Source organism: Lissotriton helveticus, chromosome 3_2 (genome assembly GCF_964261635.1).
Source record: "Lissotriton helveticus chromosome 3_2, aLisHel1.1, whole genome shotgun sequence".
Taxonomy (NCBI): domain Eukaryota; kingdom Metazoa; phylum Chordata; class Amphibia; order Caudata; family Salamandridae; genus Lissotriton; species Lissotriton helveticus.
This window is the reverse complement of record NC_136062.1, coordinates 498,814,760-498,841,697: the sequence shown is the minus strand read 5'-3', so window position 1 is coordinate 498,841,697 and position 26,938 is coordinate 498,814,760. Positions and strand designations below refer to the sequence as shown.

At 50.5% G+C, this 26,938-nt stretch overlaps 1 protein-coding gene across 1 annotated transcript in view; it reads right to left on the bottom strand.

Moving 5' to 3' along the window:
• The window catches only part of AGBL2 (AGBL carboxypeptidase 2), a 350,584-nt gene that overhangs the window by 23,658 nt on the left and 299,988 nt on the right, over positions 1 to 26,938 (bottom strand). Inside the window, exon 14 of the mRNA XM_078684573.1 lies at positions 20,697 to 20,877. Within this exon, the coding sequence (XP_078540699.1) occupies positions 20,697 to 20,877 (181 nt within the window). The remainder of the gene's footprint in view (positions 1 to 20,696; positions 20,878 to 26,938) is intronic.

Here is a 26,938-nt window from a genome sequence, read left to right as displayed (position 1 = left end):
CAGGTTTTTCACATCTTCGATCCAGGCTTGGATCCCCCGGACACTTTCCTTCTTCCCGGCAGCCGGACTTTGCAACAGGTGGCCATTGAAAACGACGACGCGACCTGACACCATTTGACCCCCCTGCACCTGGCTTCCCTGGGTGAGGTAACTCGAGTACTCCGGTGCTCCCGTGGGTGTTGGCCCTAGAACCCCTTAAGTCTAAAGTCCGACACGCCCACCTCAGCTGGCCACGCCCCCATGACGCCCTCTCTCACAGACATAACTTATGTGTCTCGCTAGGAAGCGCAGCGGACGGGCGCAGCGGGCGCGCCTAAGGCAAGCCCGTCTGGGCCCGTCCGGGCCTGGACTGGGCCCAGGGCCAGACCCCCTGCCTTTTCTACTGACTCTACTCGTACGTGTTGGACCAACACTCAACTACACCTACTAAACCCCTCCCCTTGCCCGGCTATCATCCGTTGCATCCCAAACCACTTAGAGTCTGCTCCTTTCCATTGCCCGCAATGTAACTTCACTCTACCGTCCTACCAACCCTGCCTACCGCCTCGTCCCCCACCGCAGCTCCCCTCCTCTAATTGCCGGACTCTGAAAGCTGGCTTGATCAATTGCCGCTCTCTCCCTCGTCATGCCAATGACATCTGGATGTCTATCTCCTCAGAAGAATGGGATATTCTATTCCTTACTGAGTCCTGGATCACTGATTCCTCCTCTCCGGACATCTATCTGGCCATCCCCCCAGGATACAATATAAATTGCATGAACCGGGCTGGTGGTAAATCTGGAGGCGGTCTAGCCGTCATCCTCAAATCCTATCTCCAGCTGACCTTTACTAAACTTACTAATATTGGTATAATTGAAGCCATGTACTTCTCTATATCTGACTCCGCGGCAGTTATACTGGCCGGCACATTAGTTTATAACCCCCCTACCGCCACCTCCCCTTCTCTCACTGCCCTCTCCCACCAACTGGCTGATCTATCCCTCAAACACCAATATTTTCTAGTCCTAGGTGATTTTAACCTCCACGTAGACAATCCTCTCTGCGTGAAGGCGAACAATCTGTTGGAAACTATGGAAAGCCTGAACCTCAAACAATTAGTCGTAGGTCCTACACATGTGGCTGGGCACACCTTGGACCTCATATTCGCCAACTTTTCCACTACCACTGTCCTCCCACCCCTCCCCCTCACCTGGTCCGACCATTATCTCATCCCCTTCTCTCTTGCCCTCGGACGGAATACTGCCCCCCTGGCCCCGAGGAAGGAGTTGGGAAGAAAGTGGCACAAGGTCACATGTGCCACCTTGGACCCGGTATTCCACTTCCAGACGGAGCACCTCTCCTCTGATATAGATGGAAACGTCTCTAGGCTGAATGCTGCCCTTGTCAATGCTATTGACTCCATTGCTCCCCAGAAAGTCATTACCTCCACTAGATCGCGACCCTCCGCCCCTTGGTTCTCCACCTCCCTCCGTGAGGAGAAAAGCAGATGCAAAGCACTCGAACGTAAGTGGAGACTAAATTACGACCCTGAAGCCAAATTTTCTTATAGGTCTGCCCTGAAAACATTCCTCAAAAAAAAAAAAATCGCTATGAAAGATCATTTTTCTTTTCAAATTACCAAGGCCAAAAACTCGTCTAAAACACTCTTCACCATTGTTAAAGACTTCATTAATCCGCCGGCCAGGGCCACTCAGAACACTGCGAGTCAGGCTCTATGCGAGGGACTTTCACACTACTTCCTTGAAAAAATAAACAAACTCTGTGTCTCCTTCCCTAAAGGGCCAGCCCCCCTGCCTACCCCCACTAGTCCCCCAGATTCCCCGTCCTTTCTCTCTTTCAATATACTCAACCGGGACGATGCTATTAGGTTACTGACACATTGCAAATCCGGCGCCCCATCTGACCCTATCCCTGCGAAACTCATGGGAGAACTGGCGCCTTCGCTAGCCTGCTCCTTCCTCTCCATTTGGAACGCCTCCCTTCACCATGGCCTCTTCCCTACCATTTGGAAGGAGGCCTTGGTGATTCCTATCCTAAAAAAAGCGGATGCAGATCCCACTGTCTTCGCCAACTACCGCCCCATCTCCCTTCTCCCCAAACCTGCAAAGGTCCTGGAAAAAGCCGTGCAGTTGCAACTCACGGAATATCTGGAAAACCACTCTCTACTGCACGAATCACAATCTGGATTTAGAGCTGGATTCAGCACTGAGACGGCACTGTTGGAGGTATCGGAAACTATTCGGGAATGCGTGGACAGGGGCGAGGAGGCCATGCTGGTCCTCCTCGACCTGTCCGCAGCTTTCGATACGGTCTCCCACCCCATCCTCCTTGACCGACTCAAACAGATTGGCATTGGCGGCACAGCTTTCAGCTGGATCGAGTCCTTCCTCTCGGGTAGAAGTCAGAGGGTACTGCTACGGCCTTTCGAGTCGGAGGAAAAACCCCTGTCATGCGGTGTGCCACAGGGTTCCGCCCTCAGCCCTCTGTTCTTCAACGTTTATCTTGCCCCACTGGCCGACGTTGTAGAGTCCTACGGAGTCAGGGTGGTCTCCTATGCTGATGATACTCAGCTGGTGTTTTCCTTCAGAGACCGCTCGGACTCCGCACTCTCCAACTTCCGCCAGTGCCTTAACAATATCAGTGTCTGGATGACTGCTAACCACCTCAGACTAAATGCAGACAAAACGGAGGTACTGTTTTTCAATCAGAAAGCTCCCATCCCCTCCTCCTGGTGGTGGCCCACGGCACTTGACCCCGCGCCCTCTCCCGTTCACTCTGCTCGAAACCTGGGTTTCCAGTTTGATGACTCTCTCTCATGCAAAACTCAGATCAATAAAGTGACCTCTGCCTGCTTCCTGAAGTTGCGCATGATCAAATAAATTCTCCCCTATCTCCCTCTGGATTCCCGCCGTACAGTTACCCAAGCCCTCATCACGTCCCACCTGGACTATGCTAACAGCCTATATGCTGGTGCCCCCCAGTATCTGTTAGACCGGCTACAGATTGTCCAAAATGCGGCGGCCAGATTGATTGGTAATATCCCCTACCGCCAATCTGTATCCGCGTATCGTAAGGAACTCCACTGGCTACCAGTGGCTAGTCGTATTCAGTTTAAGATCCTTACCCTTACCTACCGAGCCGTCAACGACCTCGGACCCAACTACCTGAAAAAACGTGTCTCGATATCTCGCTCCATCAGATCCTTGAGATCCAATGACCGCCGCCTCCTGATCTCCCCCCGTTTTAGACTATCTAGAATGGGTGGCAGAGGGTTCAGTGTCATTGCGGCAAAACTGTGGAACACTCTGCCAATCGATCTGAGATTCTGTCCCTCCGAATCCATCTTCCGAGCCAAACTCAAAACCTGGCTCTTTTCCGGACTCTGATTTCCCCACTGTTTTGCCATGCTCTATGCTCCTTTTTCTCCCCTGGAGGCTCAGGTTTTAGCGCCGGGACACCCCTTCGGGGGTAGCTGTGCGCTTTATAAACCACATAAATAAATAAATAAAATAAAGTAGTTTTGCTCAAAGTTCTCTCCTAAGTGTCCTTAAACTTTCAAATTCCAACCGCGTCTATCCCCATAAAAGCTAACGGAGCTCGCGGCTGTGTTCTCACACTGCACACGTCCCTAGTGGGTCCCCTGTGTCACTACCTTGGGTGGTTCCTTGGGATCCCGGCGATTCTGCAGGCTCTATGCACTGTGTCCAGTCAAGTTGTGGTTCTTATACCACTTTCTTAATATATGGTTTGGTCTCCCTCTGGGGCCCATTGTATATTGTGCTATTTAGTGAAGTTCTATTGTGTTGATATTGTGTATCTTGTTCTCTAATCTCAAAACGAGATTAGTAGAGAGTGTTTAGTAATAAATACATATATTTTATATATATATATACCTTGTGTGGTTCCCCTTTCATTTGGTCATTCAAGAGGTTATAATCTGGTAAACCAAGCTGCTTTACACTCCTTTAAGACTTAGCCTGAAGGCTGCTCTCCATAGCTACCACTAGGATAGCTTTCAATAAAGGTTGTCTTTAACCTACCACCAATAAGGGTCGTTTGGACTGGTGCAAGGTGCCCACTATAACTAGTGGACAGCATATGCCAGGCCAACTTCTCACATTGGTGTGCAGCGGTTGAATTCAAGCTTGCTATTGCTTTACCAGATGATCTCATTGAGTGACTAACCGAAAAACACTTTAGGTACATAGGTGCATATAATCAAGAATAGAATACAGTAAGTGCTACTGAACTTAGAGTTGTGTGTCAAAGGCTTAGCACACCCTTTATACAACTAAAGAGAGTTTAGTAGTCCCACTAGAGTAGGTAGGTGCAGACACCACACCACACTAGTCATGTCTTCAAGGGCAGAAGCCAGTGGGCCTCTCCCATCTAAGTTTGACCATGTATCATACCAAGAATTGAGGACCAAGTGTTCCTCTAGGAAATTGAAGACAGAAAAGCCCAACCACACAACATCTCATACAGTTGTTGCTTGCAGATGACCTCAGGGTCTGATGAGACAGGCAGAGTGGGCGGGGGAGCAGAAGAGGAAATGCAAGGAGGTGAAAACATCCAAGACCTAGACCTTGATGCTGACCAGGAGGATCAGAATGATTCTAACCTGGACAATCAAATTCTCCCTGTGGATGAAGAAGAGAACCTCAGTGGCCCTATCTCCACCCCTCCAGGAAGAGTTAGCAGTGGGCCTAGAAGATCCAGATCTCCTTCTCAGGAAATCTAATCATTAGGGTTCATCTGTCGGGACCTCTGTCTCTCATAGGTCCTCAGCCTCCTACAGGAGAGAGACCTCCTATAATAGAAAGTGCAGACGGCTCAAGCTTGAAGAGGCTATGCTTAGGATCAAGAGAGAGCAGCTGGCCTTAGACAGGGAATCCCTAGAGCGCCAGAGAGCTTCTAGAAAAGAGAGGCTAGAGCCCCATGGTGGCAGCTACAGTGTCCTAGAGTTAGAGAACATACTCATGACCATAGGAACCTGAATAAGATTGTCCCTCCCTACCAGAGTGGGGATGACATCCACAAATGGATAACTGCACTGGAGAGGGCTGTAAAGTACAGAGGGTCCCTCAGGAGCATTGGGAAGCAATCTTGTGGAGCTCCTTTGCAGACAAAGGTAGAAACCAGCTCCCCACTGTTAGAGAAGAGGATGCTGATAATTACAAAGTCCTGAAGAGTGCCCTGGTTAATGGGTTTGGCTTAACCGCTGAGCAATACAGAATTAAGTATAGAGCCACCCAGAAGGCACCCAGTCAGGACTGGATTGACTTTGTAGATTGTGCTACTAAGGCTCTGGAGGGCTGGTTACTTGGCAGTAAGGTTTTTGATTTTAGAGGATTGTACAACTTAATTATGAGGAAGCAGATCCTTAATAATTGTCAAAATCAGCTGTTGCATCAGTACCTGGTGGACTCAGATCTGACCTCTCGCCAAGAATTGGGAAAGAAGGCAGGCAAATGGGTCATAACCAGGGTGAGGCAGAAGTTTCAGAACCAAGGTGGTGACTACAAGAAGCAAGATTCTAAGAACTCTGACAATGGTGGGGACAAGGGTAAAGACCAGAAGTCTTCTCAAGGGCCCCAAAAATCTGCATCTGGTGGGGAGTTATAATCTAACAAAGGAAAAGGCCAAAAGAAACCATGGTGTAAAATCTGTAAACAGAAAACCCATTGGACTAGTAATCTTACCAAGGCCCAAGACTCAACTCCAGCCACCATTGCCCTAAGGCAACTGTTCCCCCTAGTTCAGCTCCAAGTGGTGGTAATCAAAATAAGGGTGTAGTAGGGTAACCCAGGGTTCTGAGATGGTCTCTGGTCTAGTCAGAGTTCCAACTCAGGCTGTACTGATCAGTGATGGAGACATAGATATGTCCTCCTTTGTGAGTCCCAGTAATCTGGGCAAATACAGACAGCAGCCTTTGATCAATGGAAAGGAGGCTATGGCCTACAGGGACACAGGAGCAAGGGTCACAATGGTGACACAAGGCCTTGTAGCTCCTGAGCAGCTCATACTTGGTGAAACTTACCAAGTGACCAATGCTAACAATGTCAGAACCAACCATGATCTGGCAGTTGTTAATTTCACCTGGGGATGGTTAACTGGCCCTAAGAAGGTTGTGGTAAGTGCAGACCTTCCTGTAGAATGCTTGCTTGGCAATGATTTGGAAACTTCAGCTTGGGTTGAAGTGGAGCTCAGGACCCATGCAGAAATGCTGGGCATCCCTGCAGATGTGTTTTCTATGACCAAGTCACAGGCAAAAATGGCATCCACTGAACAGGCCCTGGAGTCTGGAAGAATGGACCAGGTGCCTTCCAAGAAAAGGAGCAGTAGGGTTAATGCAGAGCCTTCACCCTGACTCAGAGTGATGAACAGTCTCTTGAGGGAGATGATCTTAGTCCTGAAGAAGGAACTGTCCCAGAGGAGCTTGAGCCTGATCAGGTTGAGTTTTTGGGGACAGGGGGCGCTTCCAGGGCAGATCTGATTCAGGAGCAGCTGTGCTGCCCTTCTCTTGAACCCCTCAGACAGCAAGCTGCTGCAGAGGCTGCTGGAAGTGCCAGTGGGTCCCACAGGATCTACTGGGATGATGGACTCTTTTACTCAGAGGGAAGAGACGTTTAGGGGCTTCCTATTGACACTAGCACATGATGTCCATTTAGCAGGTCACCTAGGCCAAAACAAGACTTTGGACAGAATTGTCTCTTACCTTCATTGGCCTCCCATGTCTGAAGACACAAAGGAGTTTTGTCGCTCCTGTGTCACCTGTCAAGCCAGTGGTAAGGCAGGTGGTACAACAAAGGCCCCCTTGATACCACTACCTGTGTTGGGGGTTCCCTTTGAAAGAGTGGAGATTGATATTGTTGGACCAATGGATCCTCAGACAGATCTGGGCACAGGTTTATCCTGTTGGTAGTGGATCATGCCACTAGGTATCCAGAGGCAATTCCCCTTAGGACCACTACAACTCCTGTGGTGGCAAGAGCCCTCCTGGGAATCTCTTCCAGGGTGGGTTTTCCTAAGGAGGTAGTATCAGACAGGGGTGCAAACTTCAAGTTGGGGGGGAGGAGTTGGCCTAACGGCTAGGGCGCTCGACCTCGGACCTGGAGTAACTGGGTTCGAGTCTCGGTAATAACGCTAAACATCCTGTGATTCTGGGCAAATCACTTAATCTCCCCGTGCCTAAAAAAAAAAGAAAATTAATGTGTGTCCTCATGTAACGTAACTGGTGCTATGTAAAGCGCTCTAATACCCGATTCGGGTCAAGTTCGCGCTATATAAAACTCTGCAAAAAAAAAAAGTCTAGTTACTTGACTGCTATGTGGAAGGAGTGTGGGGTAAATTATAAATGTATCACTTGACTGCTATGTGGAAGGAGTGTGGAGTACATTATAAATGTATCACCCACAATGCAATGGTTTAGTTGAGAGATTCAACAAAACCCTCGAAGGCATGAATAAAGGTCTCCCAGAAAAGCTTAGGCGCAGATAGGACTTACTTTTGCCCTGCCTTCTATTTGCCTACAGGGAGGTTCCACAGAAGGGGGTTGGTTACAGCCCATTTGAACTTCTGTTTGGACATCCAGTTAGGGGTCCATTGTGTCTGGTGAAGGAGGGATGGGAGTTACCTCTCAAACCTCCTAAACAGGATATTGTGGACTATGTACTTGGTCTCAGCTCCAGGATGGCTGAGTACATGAAGAAGGCAACTAAAAACCTTGAGAGGAGCCAGGAATTACAGAAAGCCTGGCACGGCCAAAAGGCTGTGCTGACTGTTTACCAGCCTGGGCAGAAAGTATGGGGGTTGGAACCTGTGGCCCCAGCAGCTCTCCAGGACAAGTGGAGTGGCCCTCATACTATAATAGAGCAAAAAGGAGTGGTCACCTACCTGGTGGACCTAGGAACTCCCAGGAGCCCCCATAGGGTGCTCTATGTCAACAGGCTCAATCCTTATGTTCACAGGGCAGACATGGGCTTGCTCGTGGCTACCGATGAGGGACAGGAGGAAGAGAGTGATCCACTCCCAGACCTGCTCTCACAGAACCCTGATGATGGTTCAGTAGATGGTGTAGCCTTGGCAGGCAGCCTCACTGACCAGCAGCAAACTGATTGTAGAAGCGTTTTACAACAGTTCAGACATATGTTCTCACTGACTCCAAGTCAGACTAGCTGGTGCACTCATGAAGTGGACACTGGGGACAGTCTGCCTGTTAAAAATAAGATCTACGGGCAACCTCATCATGTCAGGGACTGTATCAGGACAGTAGTCCAGAAGATGTTGGATTTGGGAGTTATTGAACCCTGAGATAGCCCTTGGGCTAGTCCAGTGGTCTTAGTCCCGAAACCTCACACCCAAGGTGGCAAGAGCGAAAGGAGGTTTTGTGTTGACTACAAGGGTCTCAATGCAGTCACTAGGACTGATGCTCATCCAATTCCAAGGGCAGAAGAGCTCATAGATATTTTGGCCTCAGCTAAGTTTCTGAGCACATTTGATCTTACAGCTGGCTACTGGCAGATCACATTAGCTGATGACGCAAAGCCAAAAACAACATGTTCTGCCCCTAGTGGGCACTACCAGTTTGTGGTGATGCCCTTTGGTTTATAGAATGCACCTGCCATTTTTCAAAGGTTGGTGAACAAAGTCCTTGCAGGCCTGGAAGACTATAGTGCAGCATATCTAGATGGTATTACTGTCTTTAGCTCCACCAGGGAGGATCACCTGGTCCACCTGAGAAATGTTTTTGAGGCCCTGCAGAAAGCAGGCCTAACTATCAAGGCTACTAAGTGCCAGATAGGACAGAGTCAGGTTGTGTACATGGGCCACCTTGTGGGTGGAGGTCAGGTTCATCCATTGCAGAGCAAAATCCAGACCATCATGGACTGGGTTGCTCCCACCACCCAGACTCAGGTCAGAGCTTTCTTGGGCCTGACTGGGTACTACAGAACATTTGTCAAGGAGTATGGATCCATGTGACACCCCTGAATGACTTAACTTCTAAGACAATGCCCAAGAAAGTTCAGTGGACAGTCAGCTGTCAAAAGGCATTTGATGACCTGAAGCAGGCCATTGCACTGCACCAATTCTGCAAAGTCCTAACTACTCCAAAGAATTCATTGTCCAAACAGATGCATCACATTCTGCCTCTAACCTGTGCACAATTGTGCTGACACTCATCTCATCACAGTGTCTTGCTAGTCTGTTTCCATCAGTCCTCCTGTGCTGTGTTTCACATTCTGCCTCTAACCTGTCCACACTTGTGCTGACACTCCTCTCATCACAGTGTGTTGCTCGTCTGTTTCCATCAGTCCTCCTGTGCTGTGTTTCACATTCTGCCTCTAACCTGTGCACACTTGTGCTGACACTCATCTCATCACAGTGTGTTGCTCGTCTGTTTCCATCAGTCCTCCTGTGTTGTTTCACATTCTGCCTCTAACCTGTGCACACTTGTGCTGACACTCATCTCATCACAGTGTGTTGCTCGTCTGTTTCCATCAGTCCTCCTGTGCTGTGTTTCACATTCTGCCTCTAACCTGTGCACACTTGTGCTGACACTCATCTCATCACAGTGTGTTGCTCGTCTGTTTCCATCAGTCCTCCTGTGTTGTTTCACATTCTGCCTCTAACCTGTGCACACTTGTGCTGACACTCATCTCATCACAGTGCCTTGCTCGTCTGTTTCCATCAGTCCTCCTGTGCTGTGTTTCACATTCTGCCTCTAACCTGTGCACACTTGTGCTGACACTCATCTCATCACAGTGTGTTGCTCGTCTGTTTCCATCAGTCCTCCTGTGCTGTGTTTCACATTCTGCCTCTAACCTGTGCACACTTGTGCTGACACTCATCTCATCATAGTGTGTTGCTCGTCTGTTTCCATCAGTCCTCCTGTGTTGTGTTCACATTCTACCTCTAACCTGTGCACACTTGTGCTGACACTCATCTCATCACAGTGTGTTGCTCGTCTGTTTCCATCAGTCCTCCTGTGCTGTGTTCACATTCTACCTCTAACCTATGCACACTTGTGCTGACACTCCTCTCATCACAGTGTCTTGCTTGTCTGTTTCCATCAGTCCTCCTGTCTTGTGTTTCACATTCTGCCTCTAACCTGTGCACACTTGTGCTGACACTCCTCCCATCACAGTGTGTTGCTCGTCTGTTTCCATCAGTCCTCCTGTGCTGTGTTTCTCATTCTGCCTTTAACCTGTGCACACTTGTGCTGGCACTCATCTCATCACAGTGTGTTGCTCGTCTGTTCATCAGTCCTCCTGTGTTGTGTTTCTCATTCTGCCTCTAACCTGTGCACACTTGTGCTGACACTCATCTCATCACAGTGTGTTGCTCGTCTGTTTCCATCAGTCCTCCTGTGCTGTGTTCACATTCTACCTCTAACCTGTGCACACTTGTGCTGACACTCATCTTATCATTGTGTCCTATGCACACTTGTGCTGACACTCATCTCATCATAGTGTGTTGCTCGTCTGTTTCCATCAGTCCTCCTGTGCTGTGTTTCACATTCTGCCTCTAACCTGTGCACACTTGTGCTGACACTCATCTCATCACGGTGCCTTGCTCGTCTGTTTCCATCAGTCCTCCTGTGCTGTGTTCCACATTCTGCCTCTAACCTATTCACACTTGTGCTGACACTCCTCCCATCACAGTGTGTTGCTCGTCTGTTTCCATCAGTCCTCCTGTGCTGTGTTTCACATTCTGCCTCTAACCTGTGCGCACTTGTGCTGACACTCATCTCATCACAGTGTCTTGCTTGTCTGTTTCCATCAGTCCTCCTGTGTTGTGTTTCTCATTCTGCCTCTAACCTGTGCACACTTGTGCTGACACTCATCTCATCATAGTGTGTTGCTCTTCTGTTTCCATCAGTCCTCCCTTGCTGTGTTTCACATTCTGCCTCTAACCTGTGCACACTTGTGCTGACACTCCTCTCATCACAGTGTCTTGCTTGTCTGTTTCCATCAGTCCTCCTGTCTTGTGTTTCACATTCTGCCTCTAACCTGTGCACACTTGTGCTGACACTCCTCCCATCACAGTGTGTTGCTCGTCTGTTTCCATCAATCCTCCTGTGCTGTGTTCACATTCTACCTCTAACCTGTGCACACTTGTGCTGACACTCCTCCCATCACAGTGTGTTGCTCGTCTGTTTCCATCAGTCCTCCTGTGCTGTGTTTCACATTCTACCTCTAACCTGTGCACACTTGTGCTGACACTCATCTCATCACAGTGTGTTGCTCGTCTGTTTCAATCAGTCCTCCTGTGTTGTGTTTGTTATTCTGCCTCTAACCTGTGCACACTTGTGCTGACACTCATCTCATCACAGTGTCTTGCTCGTCTGTTTCCATCAGTCCTCCTGTGCTGTTTCACATTCTGCCTCTAACCTGTGCACACTTGTGCTGACACTCATCTCATCACAGTGTCTTGCGCGTCTGTTTCCATCAGTCCTCCTGTGTTGTGTTTCTCATTCTGCGTCTAACCTGTGCACACTTGTGCTGACACTCATCTCATCACAGTGTGTTGCTCGTCTGTTTCCATCAGTCCTCCTGTGCTGTGTTTCTCATTCTTCGTCTAACCTGTGCACACTTGTGCTGACACTCCTCCCATCACAGTGTGTTGCTCGTCTGTTTCCATCAGTCCTCCTGTGCTGTGTTCACATTCTACCTCTAACCTGTGCACACTTGTGCTGACACTCATCTCATCACAGTGTGTTGCTCTTCTGTTTCCATCAGTCCTCCCTTGCTGTGTTTCACATTCTGCCTCTAACCTGTGCACACTTGTGCTGACACTCATCTCATCATAGTGTGTTGCTCTTCTGTTTCCATCAGTCCTCCTGTGTTGTGTTTCTCATTCTGCCTCTAACCTGTGCACACTTGTGCTGACACTCCTCTCATCACAGTGTCTTGCTTGTCTGTTTCCATCAGTCCTCCTGTCTTGTGTTTCACATTCTGCCTCTAACCTGTGCACACTTGTGCTGACACTCCTCCCATCACAGTGTGTTGCTCGTCTGTTTCCATCAGTCCTCCTGTGCTGTGTTTCTCATTCTGCCTCTAACCTGTGCACACTTGTGCTGACACTCATCTCATCACAGTGTGTTGCTCGTCTGTTTCCATCAGTCCTCCTGTGTTGTGTTTCTCATTCTGCCTCTAACCTGTGCACACTTGTGCTGACACTCATCTCATCACAGTGTGTTGCTCGTCTGTTTCCATCAGTCCTCCTGTGCTGTGTTCACATTCTACCTCTAACCTGTGCACACTTGTGCTGACACTCATCTCATCACAGTGTGTTGCTCGTCTGTTTCCATCAGTCCTCCTGTGCTGTGTTTCTCATTCTGCCTCTAACCTGTGCACACTTGTGCTGACACTCATCTTATCATTGTGTCCTGTGCACACTTGTGCTGACACTCCTCTCATCACAGTATCTTGCTTGTCTGTTTCCATCAGTCCTCCTGTGCTGTGCTTCTCATTCTGCCTCTAACCTGTGCACACTTGTGCTGACACTCATCTCATCATAGTGTGTTGCTCGTCTGTTTCCATCAGTCCTCCTGTGTTGTTTCACATTCTGCCTCTAACCTATGCACACTTGTGCTGACACTCATCTCATCACAGTGCCTTGCTCGTCTGTTTCCATCAGTCCTCCTGTGCTGTGTTTCACAATCTGCCTCTAACCTATTCACACTTGTGCTGACACTCATCTCATCAAAGTGCCTTGCTCGTCTGTTTCCATCAGTCCTCCTGTGCTGTGTTTCACATTCTGCCTCTAACCTGTGCGCACTTGTGCTGACACTCATCTCATCATAGTGTGTTGCTCTTCTGTTTCCATCAGTCCTCCTGTGCTGTGTTTCTCATTCTGCCTCTAACCTGTGCACACTTGTGCTGACACTCATCTCATCACAGTGTGTTGCTCGTCTGTTTCCATCAGTCCTCCTGTGCTGTGTTTCACATTCTGCCTCTAACCTGTGCACACTTGTGCTGACACTCATCTCATCACAGTGTCTTGCTTGACTGTTTCCATCAGTCCTCCTGTCTTGTGTTTCACATTCTGCCTCTAACCTGTGCACACTTGTGCTGACACTCCTCCCATCACAGTGTGTTGCTCGTCTGTTTCCATCAGTCCTCCTGTGCTGTGTTTCTCATTCTGCCTCTAACCTGTGCACACTTGTGCTGACACTCATCTCATCACAGTGTGTTGCTCGTCTGTTTCCATCAGTCCTCCTGTGCTGTGTTCACATTCTACCTCTAACCTGTGCACACTTGTGCTGACACTCCTCCCATCACAGTGTGTTGCTCGTCTGTTTCCATCAGTCCTCCTGTGCTGTGTTTCTCATTCTGCCTCTAACCTGTGCACACTTGTGCTGACACTCATCTCATCACAGTGTGTTGCTCGTCTGTTTCCATCAGTCCTCCTGTGCTGTGTTTCACATTCCACCTCTAACCTGTGCACACTTGTGCTGACACTCATCTCATCACAGTGTGTTGCTCGTCTGTTTCCATCAGTCCTCCTGTGTTGTGTTTCTTATTCTGCCTCTAACCTGTGCACACTTGTGCTGACACTCATCTCATCACAGTGTCTTGCTCGTCTGTTTCCATCAGTCCTCCTGTGCTGTGTTTCACATTCTGCCTCTAACCTGTGCTGACACTCATCTCTTCACAGTGTGTTGCTCGTCTGTTTCCATCAGTCCTCCCTTGCTGTGTTTCACATTCTGCCTCTAACCTGTGCACACTTGTGCTGACACTCATCTTATCATTGTGTCCTGTGCACACTTGTGCTGACACTCCTCTCATCACAGTGTCTTGCTTGTCTGTTTCCATCAGTCCTCCTGTGTTGTGTTTCTCATTCTGCCTCTAACCTGTGCATACTTGTGCGGACACTCATCTCATCACAGTGTCTTGCGCGTCTGTTTCCATCAGTCCTCCTGTGTTGTGTTTCTCATTCTGCGTCTAACCTGTGCACACTTGTGCTGACACTCATCTCATCACAGTGTGTTGCTCGTCTGTTTCCATCAGTCCTCCTGTGCTGTGTTTCTCATTCTGCGTCTAACCTGTGCACACTTGTGCTGACACTCCTCCCATCACAGTGTGTTGCTCGTCTGTTTCCATCAGTCCTCCTGTGCTGTGTTCACATTCTACCTCTAACCTGTGCACACTTGTGCTGACACTCATCTCATCACAGTGTCTTGCTCTTCTGTTTCCATCAGTCCTCCCTTGCTGTGTTTCACATTCTGCCTCTAACCTGTGCACACTTGTGCTGACACTCCTCTCATCACAGTGTCTTGCTTGTCTGTTTCCATCAGTCCTCCTGTCTTGTGTTTCACATTCTGCCTCTAACCTGTGCACACTTGTGCTGACACTCCTCCCATCACAGTGTGTTGCTCGTCTGTTTCCATCAGTCCTCCTGTGCTGTGTTCACATTCTACCTCTAACCTGTGCACACTTGTGCTGACACTCATCTCATCACAGTGTTTTGCTCGTCTGTTTCCATCAGTCCTCCTGTGCTGTGTTTCTCATTCTGCCTCTAACCTGTGCATACTTGTGCTGACACTCATCTTATCATTGTGTCCTGTGCACACTTGTGCTGACACTCCTCTCATCACAGTATCTTGCTTGTCTGTTTCCATCAGTCCTCCTGTGTTGTGTTTCTCATTCTGCCTCTAACCTGTGCACACTTGTGCTGACACTCATCTCATCATAGTGTGTTGCTCGTCTGTTTCCATCAGTCCTCCTGTGTTGTTTCTCATTCTGCCTCTAACCTGTGCACACTTGTGCTGACACTCATCTCATCACAGTGCATTGCTCGTCTGTTTCCATCAGTCCTCCTGTGCTGTGTTTCACAATCTGCCTCTAACCTATTCACACTTGTGCTGACACTCATCTCATCAAAGTGCCTTGCTCGTCTGTTTCCATCAGTCCTCCTGTGCTGTGTTTCACATTCTGCCTCTAACCTGTGCGCACTTGTGCTGACACTCATCTCATCATAGTGTGTTGCTCTTCTGTTTCCATCAGTCCTCCTGTGCTGTGTTTCTCATTCTGCCTCTAACCTGTGCACACTTGTGCTGACACTCATCTCATCACAGTGTGTTGCTCGTCTGTTTCCATCAGTCCTCCTGTGCTGTGTTTCACATTCTGCCTCTAACCTGTGCACACTTGTGCTGACACTCATCTCATCACAGTGTCTTGCTTGTCTGTTTCCATCAGTCCTCCTGTCTTGTGTTTCACGTTCTGCCTCTAACCTGTGCACACTTGTGCTGACACTCCTCCCATCACAGTGTGTTGCTCGTCTGTTTCCATCAGTCCTCCTGTGCTGTGTTTCTCATTCTGCCTCTAACCTGTGCACACTTGTGCTGACACTCATCTCATCACAGTGTGTTGCTCGTCTGTTTCCATCAGTCCTCCTGTGCTGTGTTCACATTCTACCTCTAACCTGTGCACACTTGTGCTGACACTCCTCCCATCACAGTGTGTTGCTCGTCTGTTTCCATCAGTCCTCCTGTGCTGTGTTTCTCATTCTGCCTCTAACCTGTGCACACTTGTGCTGACACTCATCTCATCACAGTGTGTTGCTCGTCTGTTTCCATCAGTCCTCCTGTGCTGTGTTTCACATTCTACCTCTAACCTGTGCACACTTGTGCTGACACTCATCTCATCACAGTGTGTTGCTCGTCTGTTTCCATCAGTCCTCCTGTGTTGTGTTTCTTATTCTGCCTCTAACCTGTGCACACTTGTGCTGACACTCATCTCATCACAGTGTCCTGTGCACACTTGTGCTGACACTCATCTCATCACAGTGTCCTGTGCACACTTGTGCTGACACTCATCTCATCACAGTGTCCTATGCACACTTGTGCTGACACTCATCTCATCACAGTGTCCTGTGCACACTTGTGCTGACACTCATCTCATCACAGTGTCTTGCTCGTCTGTTTCCATCAGTCCTCCTGTGCTGTGTTTCACATTCTGCCTCTAACCTGTGCACACTTGTGCTGACACTCATCTCATCACAGTGTGTTGCTCGTCTGTTTCCATCAGTCCTCCCTTGCTGTGTTTCACATTCTGCCTCTAACCTGTGCACACTTGTGCTGACACTCATCTTATCATTGTGTCCTGTGCACACTTGTGCTGACACTCCTCTCATCACAGTGTCTTGCTCGTCTGTTTCCATCAGTCCTCCTGTGTTGTGTTTCTCATTCTGCCTCTAACCTGTGCACACTTGTGCTGACACTCATCTTATCATTGTGTCCTGTGCACACTTGTGCTGACACTCCTCTCATCACAGTGTCTTGCTTGTCTGTTTCCATCAGTCCTCCTGTGTTGTGTTTCTCATTCTGCCTCTAACCTGTGCACACTTGTGCTGACACTCATCTCATCACAGTGTCTTGCGCGTCTGTTTCCATCAGTCCTCCTGTGTTGTGTTTCTCATTCTGCGTCTAACCTGTGCACACTTGTGCTGACACTTATCTCATCACAGTGTGTTGCTCGTCTGTTTCCATCAGTCCTCCTGTGCTGTGTTTCTCATTCTGCGTCTAACCTGTGCCCACTTGTGCTGACACTCCTCCCATCACAGTGTGTTGCTCGTCTGTTTCCATCAGTCCTCCTGTGCTGTGTTCACATTCTACCTCTAACCTGTGCACACTTGTGCTGACACTCATCTCATCACAGTGTGTTGCTCTTCTGTTTCCATCAGTCCTCCCTTGCTGTGTTTCACATTCTGCCTCTAACCTGTGCACACTTGTGCTGACACTCATCTTATCATTGTGTCCTGTGCACACTTGTGCTGACACTCCTCTCATCACAGTGTCTTGCTTGTCTGTTTCCATCAGTCCTCCTGTGTTGTGTTTCTCATTCTGCCTCTAACCTGTGCACACTTGTGCTGACACTCATCTCATCACAGTGTCTTGTGCACACTTGTGCTGACACTCATCTCATTACAGTGTCTTGCTTGTCTGTTTCCATCAGTCCTCCTGTGCTGTGTTTCACATTCTGCCTCTAACCTGTGCACACTTGTGCTGACACTCATCTCATCACAGTGTCTTGTGCACACTTGTGCTGACACTCATGTCATCACAGTGTCTTGTGCACACTTGTGCTGACACTCATCTCATCTCATCACAGTGTCTTGCTCTTCTGTTTCCATCAGTCCTCCTGTGCTGTGTTTCACATTCTGCCTCTAACCTGTGCACACTTGTGCTGACACTGATCTCATCACAGTGCCTTGCTCTTCTGTTTCCATCAGTCCTCCTGTGTTGTGTTTCTCATTCTGCCTCTAACCTGTGCACACTTGTGCTGACACTCATCTCATCACAGTGTCTTGCTCGTCTGTTTCCATCAGTCCTCCTGTGTTGTGTTTCTCATTCTGCCTCTAACCTGTGCACACTTGTGCTGACACTCATCTCATCACAGTGTCTTGCTCTTCTGTTTCCATCAGTCCTCCTGTGCTGTGTTTCACATTCTGCCTCTAACCTGTGCACACTTGTGCTGACACTGATCTCATCACAGTGCCTTGCTCTTCTGTTTCCATCAGTCCTCCTGTGTTGTGTTTCTCATTCTGCCTCTAACCTGTGCACACTTGTGCTGACACTCATCTCATCACAGTGTCTTGCTCGTCTGTTTCCATCAGTCCTCCTGTGTTGTGTTTCTCATTCTGCCTCTAACCTGTGCACACTTGTGCTGACACTCCTCCCATCACAGTGTGTTGCTCGTCTGTTTCCATCAGTCCTCCTGTGTTGTGTTTCTCATTCTGCCTCTAACCTGTGCACACTTGTGCTGACACTCATCTCATCACAGTGTCTTGCGCGTCTGTTTCCATCAGTCCTCCTGTGCTGTGTTTCACATTCTGCCTCTAACCTGTGCACACTTGTGCTGACACTCATCTTATCATTGTGTCCTGTGCACACTTGTGCTGACACTGATCTCATCACAGTGCCTTGCTCGTCTGTTTCCATCAGTCCTCCTGTGTTGTGTTTCTCATTCTGCCTCTAACCTGTGCACACTTGTGCTGACACTCATCTCATCACAGTGTCTTGCTCGTCTGTTTCCATCAGTCCTCCTGTGTTGTGTTTCTCATTCTGCCTCTAACCTGTGCACACTTGTGCTGACACTCCTCCCATCACAGTGTGTTGCTCGTCTGTTTCCATCAGTCCTCCTGTGTTGTGTTTCTCATTCTGCCTCTAACCTGTGCACACTTGTGCTGACACTCATCTCATCACAGTGTCTTGCGCGTCTGTTTCCATCACTCCTCCTGTGCTGTGTTTCACATTCTGCCTCTAACCTGTGCACACTTGTGCTGACACTCATCTTATCATTGTGTCCTGTGCACACTTGTGCTGACACTCATCTCATCACAGTGTCTTGCTCGTCTGTTTCCATCAGTCCTCCTGTGTTGTGTTTCTCATTCTGCCTCTAACCTGTGCACACTTGTGCTGACACTCATCTCATCACAGTGTCTTGCTCTTCTGTTTCCATCAGTCCTCCTGTGCTGTGTTTCACATTCTGCCTCTAACCTGTGCACACTTGTGCTGACACTGATCTCATCACAGTGCCTTGCTCTTCTGTTTCCATCAGTCCTCCTGTGTTGTGTTTCTCATTCTGCCTCTAACCTGTGCACACTTGTGCTGACACTCATCTCATCACAGTGTCTTGCTCGTCTGTTTCCATCAGTCCTCCTGTGTTGTGTTTCTCATTCTGCCTCTAACCTGTGCACACTTGTGCTGACACTCCTCCCATCACAGTGTGTTGCTCTTCTGTTTCCATCAGTCCTCCTGTGTTGTGTTTCTCATTCTGCCTCTAACCTGTGCACACTTGTGCTGACACTCATCTCATCACAGTGTCTTGCTCTTCTGTTTCCATCAGTCCTCCTGTGCTGTGTTTCACATTCTGCCTCTAACCTGTGCACACTTGTGCTGACACTCATCTTATCATTGTGTCCTGTGCACACTTGTGCTGACACTTCTCTCATCACAGTGTCTTGCTTGTCTGTTTCCATCAGTCCTCCTGTGTTGTGTTTCTCATTCTGCCTCTAACCTGTGCACACTTGTGCTGACACTCATCTTATCATTGTGTCCTGTGCACACTTGTGCTGACACTCCTCTCATCACAGTGTCTTGCGCGTCTGTTTCCATCAGTCCTCCTGTGCTGTGTTTCACATTCTGCCTCTAACCTGTGCACACTTGTGCTGACACTCATCTTATCATTGTGTCCTGTGCACACTTGTGCTGACACTCATCTCATCACAGTGTCTTGCTCGTCTGTTTCCATCAGTCCTCCTGTGTTGTTTTTCTCATTCTGCCTCTAACCTGTGCACACTTGTGCTGACACTCATCTCATCACAGTGTCTTGCTCGTCTGTTTCCATCAGTCCTCCTGTGTTGTGTTTCTCATTCTGCCTCTAACCTGTGCACACTTGTGCTGACACTCATCTCATCACAGTGTCTTGTGCACACTTGTGCTGACACTCATCTCATCACAGTGTCTTGTGCACACTTGTGCTGACACTCATCTCATCACAGTGTCTTGCTCTTCTGTTTCCATCAGTTCTCCTGTGCTGTGTTTCACATTCTGCCTCTAACCTGTGCACACTTGTGCTGACACTGATCTCATCACAGTGCCTTGCTCTTCTGTTTCCATCAGTCCTCCTGTGTTGTGTTTGTTATTCTGCCTCTAACCTGTGCACACTTGTGCTGACACTCATCTCATCACAGTGTCTTGCTTGACTGTTTCCATCAGTCCTCCTGTCTTGTGTTTCACATTCTGCCTCTAACCTGTGCACACTTGTGCTGACACTCCTCCCATCACAGTGTGTTGCTCGTCTGTTTCCATCAGTCCTCCTGTGCTGTGTTCACATTCTGCCTCTAACCTGTGCACACTTGTGCTGACACTCCTCCCATCACAGTGTGTTGCTCGTCTGTTTCCATCAGTCCTCCTGTGCTGTGTTTCTCATTCTGCCTCTAACCTGTGCACACTTGTGCTGACACTCATCTCATCACAGTGTCTTGCTCGTCTGTTTCCATCAGTCCTCCTGTGTTGTGTTCACATTCTGCCTCTAACCTGTGCACACTTGTGCTGACACTCCTCCCATCACAGTGTGTTGCTCGTCTGTTTCCATCAGTCCTCCTGTGCTGTGTTTCTCATTCTGCCTCTAACCTGTGCACACTTGTGCTGACACTCATCTCATCACAGTGTGTTGCTCGTCTGTTTCCATCAGTCCTCCTGTGCTGTGTTTCACATTCCACCTCTAACCTGTGCACACTTGTGCTGACACTCATCTCATCACAGTGTGTTGCTCGTCTGTTTCCATCAGTCCTCCTGTGTTGTGTTTCTTATTCTGCCTCTAACCTGTGCACACTTGTGCTGACACTCATCTCATCACAGTGTCTTGTGCACACTTGTGCTGACACTCATCTCATCACAGTGACTTGCTCTTCTGTTTCCATCAGTCCTCCTGTGTTGTGTTTCTCATTCTGCCTCTAACCTGTGCACACTTGTGCTGACACTCATCTCATCACAGTGACTTGCTCTTCTGTTTCCATCAGTCCTCCTGTGCTGTGTTTCGCATTCTGCCTCTAACCTGTGCACACTTGTGCTGACACTCATCTCATCACAGTGACTTGCTCGTCTGTTTCCATCAGTCCTCCTGTGCTGTGTTTCACATTCTGCCTCTAACCTGTGCCCACCAGTGCAGACGACAATCCTTACTTCATTCTGGGCAGCAGCGCCAGCGTACTAGGCGCCCACAAGGCTGCGGCGAGGTGCTCACTGCTGTGAGTGGCAGCTGAAGCTGTCGTCAGTGGCTGAGTGAGTGTGGCGGCTGCAGGCATCAGTCTTGGGGTGTCCGCTGGATCTCTGTGTCTCTTCTGAGGAAGCGCCGGGAAGTTCTCTGGCAAGAGAATACTCACAGGTTAGTTCCAAGATTCTGAGAGCGAGAGTCACAAATACATGCGCAGTGTCTGCCCTTCAGAGTGAGGCTCAACATGGACTGACACTAGGTCTGTTCTGCAGAAGGCATCTTTGGGGGGGATGTCACAGCCTGGGCCTCTCAAGACATCCTCAGGGGCAATGGAACAGCCTCTGTCCCTCAGAAGACCAGACTTGACCTGCTTGATTAGTTGCGCTGTAGACTCATCAAGGGAGGGAACCTTTTCATGACCATAGCCACTCTGGCACTGTCTGCTCTAAGGCTCTCCAGAGTGTCAGGCTGAGGCATGAGACCCCTTTTTGCACCACACAAAACAGTACAAAGCAGGACTGCATTGTGGACCACTCAAGCCCTGGGCCGCACCTTACCTTGCCAGGTGGCTTCCAGAGCCTAGCCTGGAACTTCATTACGAGTATGGTCAACGGGGGTTTAAACAGCGAGGGACACAACCTACTGTGTTTTAATAAGAACTAAATCTGTTGGAGGCTGTTTTATGACAAGGAGATACACACAAAAGGTGTTAGACCCGGCCAGGTACAACATGTTTAACAAACAGCGCCAGCCCCATTTAGTGGACAACGTGAAAAAGAAACAGGGTGAACACAAACTAGCCCTCATCACAAGCGACAACACCCATAGTCAGGATGTGTACAAAATTCTCCATCGGCATTGGCATCTTGTTAATCTGGACCGGGGGCTATCCATATACATCACTCTAAAGCCCAGAATCACGTATAGTTGGGGCACCACCCTGAGAAATATACTGTACCCCAGTTACAGCCCACCTAGGTCACAACATCAAGAAAATACATGGTTATCAGACACACCTAAGGGCTTTTTCAAATGTACGCAGTGTAACCTATGCCAATATGCTGCTAACAGAACCACCAACCTTCGATACAACACAACATACGTACATCATAGCAGGCTGTAATCAACTGCAACACTAAACTGCATTGTATGTAACTGTGGTTTCATTTTCATAGGCAGCACTATCAGACCACTTAAGGAACACATTAGAGAACAAATTAGAGCGATTAACAACGACCCCAAGGATCCCCTCGCAGTGCACTTCAACTCTGTCCATGCGGCCACAGAAATAATCTTCTCCTCTACGTCCCCCCATGAGAGATGGTGTCTTGTTTGGAGGAGCTGCAGCCCGGGCCGAGTGCCTGTGCTGGTGAGTGGGAGGTGGGCCGGGGTTCGGCTGCATTATCGTGCAGCGGGGGCAGGGAGTGGCGTTGGGCTTTCTCGAGGGGACGCCCGCCCCCCACTCTCCCCCGTGAGGCCTTTGGGAGTTCTGATGGCGCTGTCACTTTGGTTGGGCGGGTCGCCTCCTTCATAGTGCTCTTGAGTCAGTAGACTTGGAACTCATCTGGATCCTGTGGATTTGGCACTTGAGGTTCTGCGGGGGGCGCCTGGAGCTGATTCCCCCCAGACTTTTTCACCTTCGCCCAGGCATGTAAGGCCTACCCCTGCCTTCATCGTCTACCTGCAGCTAGTTTGGGGTGGCGGGGTGCGGCTGGGTGGCTCCGCCCCCCCTCGGGCGTTCCCGCTTCCTCCTATCAGGATCTGGGAGGCCTACCCCAGTCTTCTCCTTTTACCAGCGGCTGCGGCTGAGTGTTACCGCCCTCCCCCCCCCCTTTGTGGGTGTTCCTGCTTCCTCCCTCCTGGCTGAGGACTGACTGGGGGCTCCCCGGTGGGGGGCGCTTGTGGCCTTCGCCTTCCACCTTGCTAGACTGCTCCTTTCCATGCAATCTGGTGGGGCCCGGGGTTGCCCTTGCTGATCTTTCGACCCAAGGAGCTCCCCCTGCCCTAGTGGCGGTTTCGTGAAGATTCCCACACCTACGGTCGGGACCTTGGGCTGGGGCCTGCGTGCTTTCTTTCCGACCCCTGCAATTCCTGTGGCCCTGCCCGGTCGACAGTCATGGGCAAAGACAGGACATCCAAAACAGCGGCCACACCCACTCAAACTAAAATGGATCGCTTCACCACCCTTGGGCACGAGCCGCCAGGGCAGGTTGGGGGTACAACCCCCGTACCGGGCACAGACCTGGTGACCATCTTGCAGGCCATAAGCAACTCACAAGCCTCGGTGGAGGAAAAGATAGGAGAGATCAAGGTGGATGCGCCTTGCCTCTGACAGGACCTCCGCAATGCCACGGCCCAAATATCCAAAGCTGAATCCCGAATCTCGACTGCGGAAGATGACGTCCGTCAGCTCAAAGAGCAGGTGGCCAATCTAAGCTCCCACACCAAGGAACTTCACCGGCGCGCAGAGGATGCTGAAAATCACGCGCGCCGCAACAACCTACGACTGGTGGGTTTTCCGGAGGGGGCAGAGAAGAATCAGGCGGCTGCCTTTGTGGAGGCTTGGTTCAACTCCTGGATGCCGAAGGACTCCCTCTCAGCTTGGTTTGTGATAGAGAGGGCACACCGGTCCCTCTCGCCCAAACCACCGGTCGGGGCCACCCCTCGTCCTATAATCCTGAAGATTCTCAACTTCAAGGACCGGGATGCCATCCTGCGCGAGGTGTGCTCTTAGGGTCCCCTAAAATTCCAAAACCAAGTCATCATGGTGTTTCCGGACTACACCAGAGAAGTGCAGGATCAGCGTTGATCATACGCCAGGTTAAGAAGAGATTACGCTCCCTGAGCCTCCAATACCAACTGCATTTCCCGGCACATCTGCGGGTTGTTTTCCAGAACAAGACGCACTTCTTTGAGTTTCCTCAAGTGGCTTGGACCTGGTTAACAGAAGAACAGCCCCTCAGGCTGCTGCGTGGTCGGAACCCCAAGCCGCCGGGCACCCTGCCCTCGCAGCCCCAGTTGCCAGGGCGCCGGTGGCGCACGCGCTCCCGCAGAAGGCGATGGTCTCAAGGGGTGTCTCCGAGATCCTCAAGCCTCGCAGCACAGAGAACCCGCGACTCTTCGGGCTCCTCCTCCTCCCCTCTCCGTCTCTTCCGGAGGCCCGTCTGTGGAATCCCCACTATCGCCCGCCGGGAGTCCCCGGGGGCGACTACTGATCTTTCCCGCAGCCCGACCCTCTGATGGACTGGCATGGTCCTAAAGCTTCTGTAGGCACTTGGGGGCACACTTCTACCTGCTGGGGGTCTGGAGCTATGGCAGACTATTTGCTCTGAATCTTCGTCTTTTTGCTGAAACACTACTCATCCGCTCATATGGAGGGGTCCATCCACGCATCTCAACCCGAGCGTTTTAGTTTGGTTTTTACTTCTTTGGGGGGGCTGACAGGTGCTTCTGTTCTCGAAGTGTAGGGTGGGGGGGGGCGGGGGAGGGGATTGGGATTGATTTTTCCCGCAGTTTGTTTGTTAGCAAAAACCTGGTGTTCCTGCAATTTGCTCAGTATTTTCTTGACATGGCTGACGTATTCCTGTTCTGTCTGAGAATATATCAGAATATCATCTATATATACTATGACGAAAATATCCAGATATTCTCTAAAGATATCATTGATGAAAGGGGCCGTGGTGGTGCCAATTTTTAAAAAGGGTTGCAGGGACCTACCTGGGAACTATAGGCCCATAAGCCTAATAGACTCGAGTCAGAAACTAGCGGGGAAAGCTATTTTGGGGAGGATTTTACAATGGGTGGATGATAACCACATTTTGTCTGACATGCAAGCCGGGTTCCGCTCAGGAACCGGAACTATAGAACAAGTGTTCAGGCTCATGGTATTGTACTGGAAGGTGGTGGAGCTAGGCAAAGGCAGTCTTTATTTGGCCTTTATAGACCTAAAGACTGCCTTTGACCTAGTTCCGAGGGAGGAACTCTGGAGGGTGTTGCACGGCCTAGGGATGCCCCCGTACATTCTAAACCTGCTTATTAAATTGCATAATGCCACCTATGCCCAGGTTAGATGGGGCTTAAACGGGGAAAAGACCGAAAAGATCAGGGTCGAGAGGGGAGTGCGGCAGGGCTGTGTTTTGGCTCCCACCCTATTTTCCCTTTATATCAACGGGGTGGTGGAGCACCTGCCCGGCGAACCAGCAGACGCCCCGACCCTGGGAGGCGTAAAAATTCCCACATTGCTGTTCGCCGATGACACCCTCCTCATTTCAAAAACCCCCCAAGGACTACAGAAACTCCTGAATCGCTTCCAGCACTTTTGCACTAGCAGAGGACTTGTCATTAATGTGGACAAGACCAAGTATTTAGTCATGCACCCCCCTCGCAAACTTGGCCGTCCCCCTGTTCTGAATTCAACCCCCCTTGAAAGAGTGGCAGAATTTGACTACCTGGGAATCCGCTTAAGTGATTCGATGAACTGGTCCGCCCACATCAACAAAATGATAATCAGCCACAAAAGGGTAGGGGGGGCTCTTCTCAAGGAGTACAGCAACTCAACCAAACATTGTGTTGCCCCACTAATCGACATCTATAAAGCCCGAGCTGTTTCCGCGTCACTTTACGGAGCTGAACTGTGGGGCCAAGGCAAATTGGACGCTCTGAGCAAGGCCGAGAACAAACTCATTAAAGATCTCCTTGCTATCCCGATGAGCACCCCGACAGCCCCGGTGCTAATGGATGTAGGCTGCAAAGCAATTGGGGATCAGGCTCGCCTTCGCCCTCTCCTGCTCTGGGCTCGTCTGTGGAGGGTTCCGGAGTTAAAACCCTATGCCGACGGATTAGCAGAGGTGATGTGCTCTGTTGGTTGGCGGAAGATCAAATGGCTCAGGGACATTAATCAACTCCTAAGGGATCTAGGTTTGGAATTCTGCTGGTCCAGCCACTCCGCCCCCCCAAAGGACTCTGTTAGACGGGGACCCTGAGGGTCGGCCGGATACTGAGGGAGAGATCCCCGAGGGGGACCGACTCCGGCGATCGTACAGACAAGTTACCTCCCTCCCCACAAACAGGCACCACACCAAGTCGAGTTCAATACTTTATATAAGGTTCATAAGGCAAGGGTATCAGCGATACAGGATATCTCGGACCCGGGGGTCCTCTCACTTCTAGTCTCTGTAGGGAAAGGGGGTAGCGGGACAGTCTTGGTACCGGATCGGTACAGGTAGTGGTAAGAGGCGAGCTCACAATCCTCGAGCTGGAGAGTCTGTGGATCGGGCCGCGGCAGCGCCAGCAGGCCAAGATGATAGTCTCACAAGGCAGAGGGCCGCGGCAGCGCCAGCAGGCCAAGTCGATGGTTTCACGAGGCAGAGGGCCGCGGCAGCGCCAGCAGGCCAAGACGATGGTTTCACGAGGCAGAGGGCCGCGGCAGCGCCAGCAGGCCAAGACGATGGTTTCACGAGGCAGAGGGCCGCGGCAGCGCCAGCAGGCCAAGACGATGGTTTCACGAGGCAGAGGGCCGCGGCAGCGCCAGCAGGCCAAGACGATGGTTTCACGAGGCAGAGGGCCGCGGCAGCGCCAGCAGGCCAAGACGATGGTTTCACGAGGCAGAGGGCCGCGGCAGCGCCAGCAGGCCAGTCACGGATGAGTTCTTCTCGGGTCTCTCGACTCCAGGATACAACTGCCCTCCTGGTCTGGCTCTGCCCCAGTTATAGGTCTGGTCCCCTTTGATGTCCGGACCCTCGCGCCTGGGGGCCAGGAGGTCCGGGATGAGGGAGTCCAGACACCCAGCAGGGGGGTGGAGCCAGCGCCCAGGGCGGCCGGGGGTGATCGACACCTGGCGGAGGAGAGCCGTTGACGATTCCTTCTCCCATTGACTCGCCAAGTGGTCACTCTGCCTCCTGGGGGGAGGTTGGTGCCTCGATGTCGGGGCCGGCCGGCCCAGGGTTAGGGTCGAGTTGAGGCCACGCGGCCTCGTGCTGCAGTGCCCCAAGATGGCGGCTGGGCCGAGGTCGTGGTGTGGATGGTGACCCGGGCCAGCTGGGTCCGGAGCTGGTGTCTTGTGGTGGAGGGATTGCAGGGTACTTCGGGTGGTCGTCGGGGACTCTGGCTGGGGATGCAGGGAGAGCCAGGGTCCCGGTCCCATTGCGGGGAGGGGGGACAGCCCGACCATGCGGCCTGTCCAACATGCGTCCCCCCCAGCTGAAGGCGGGGA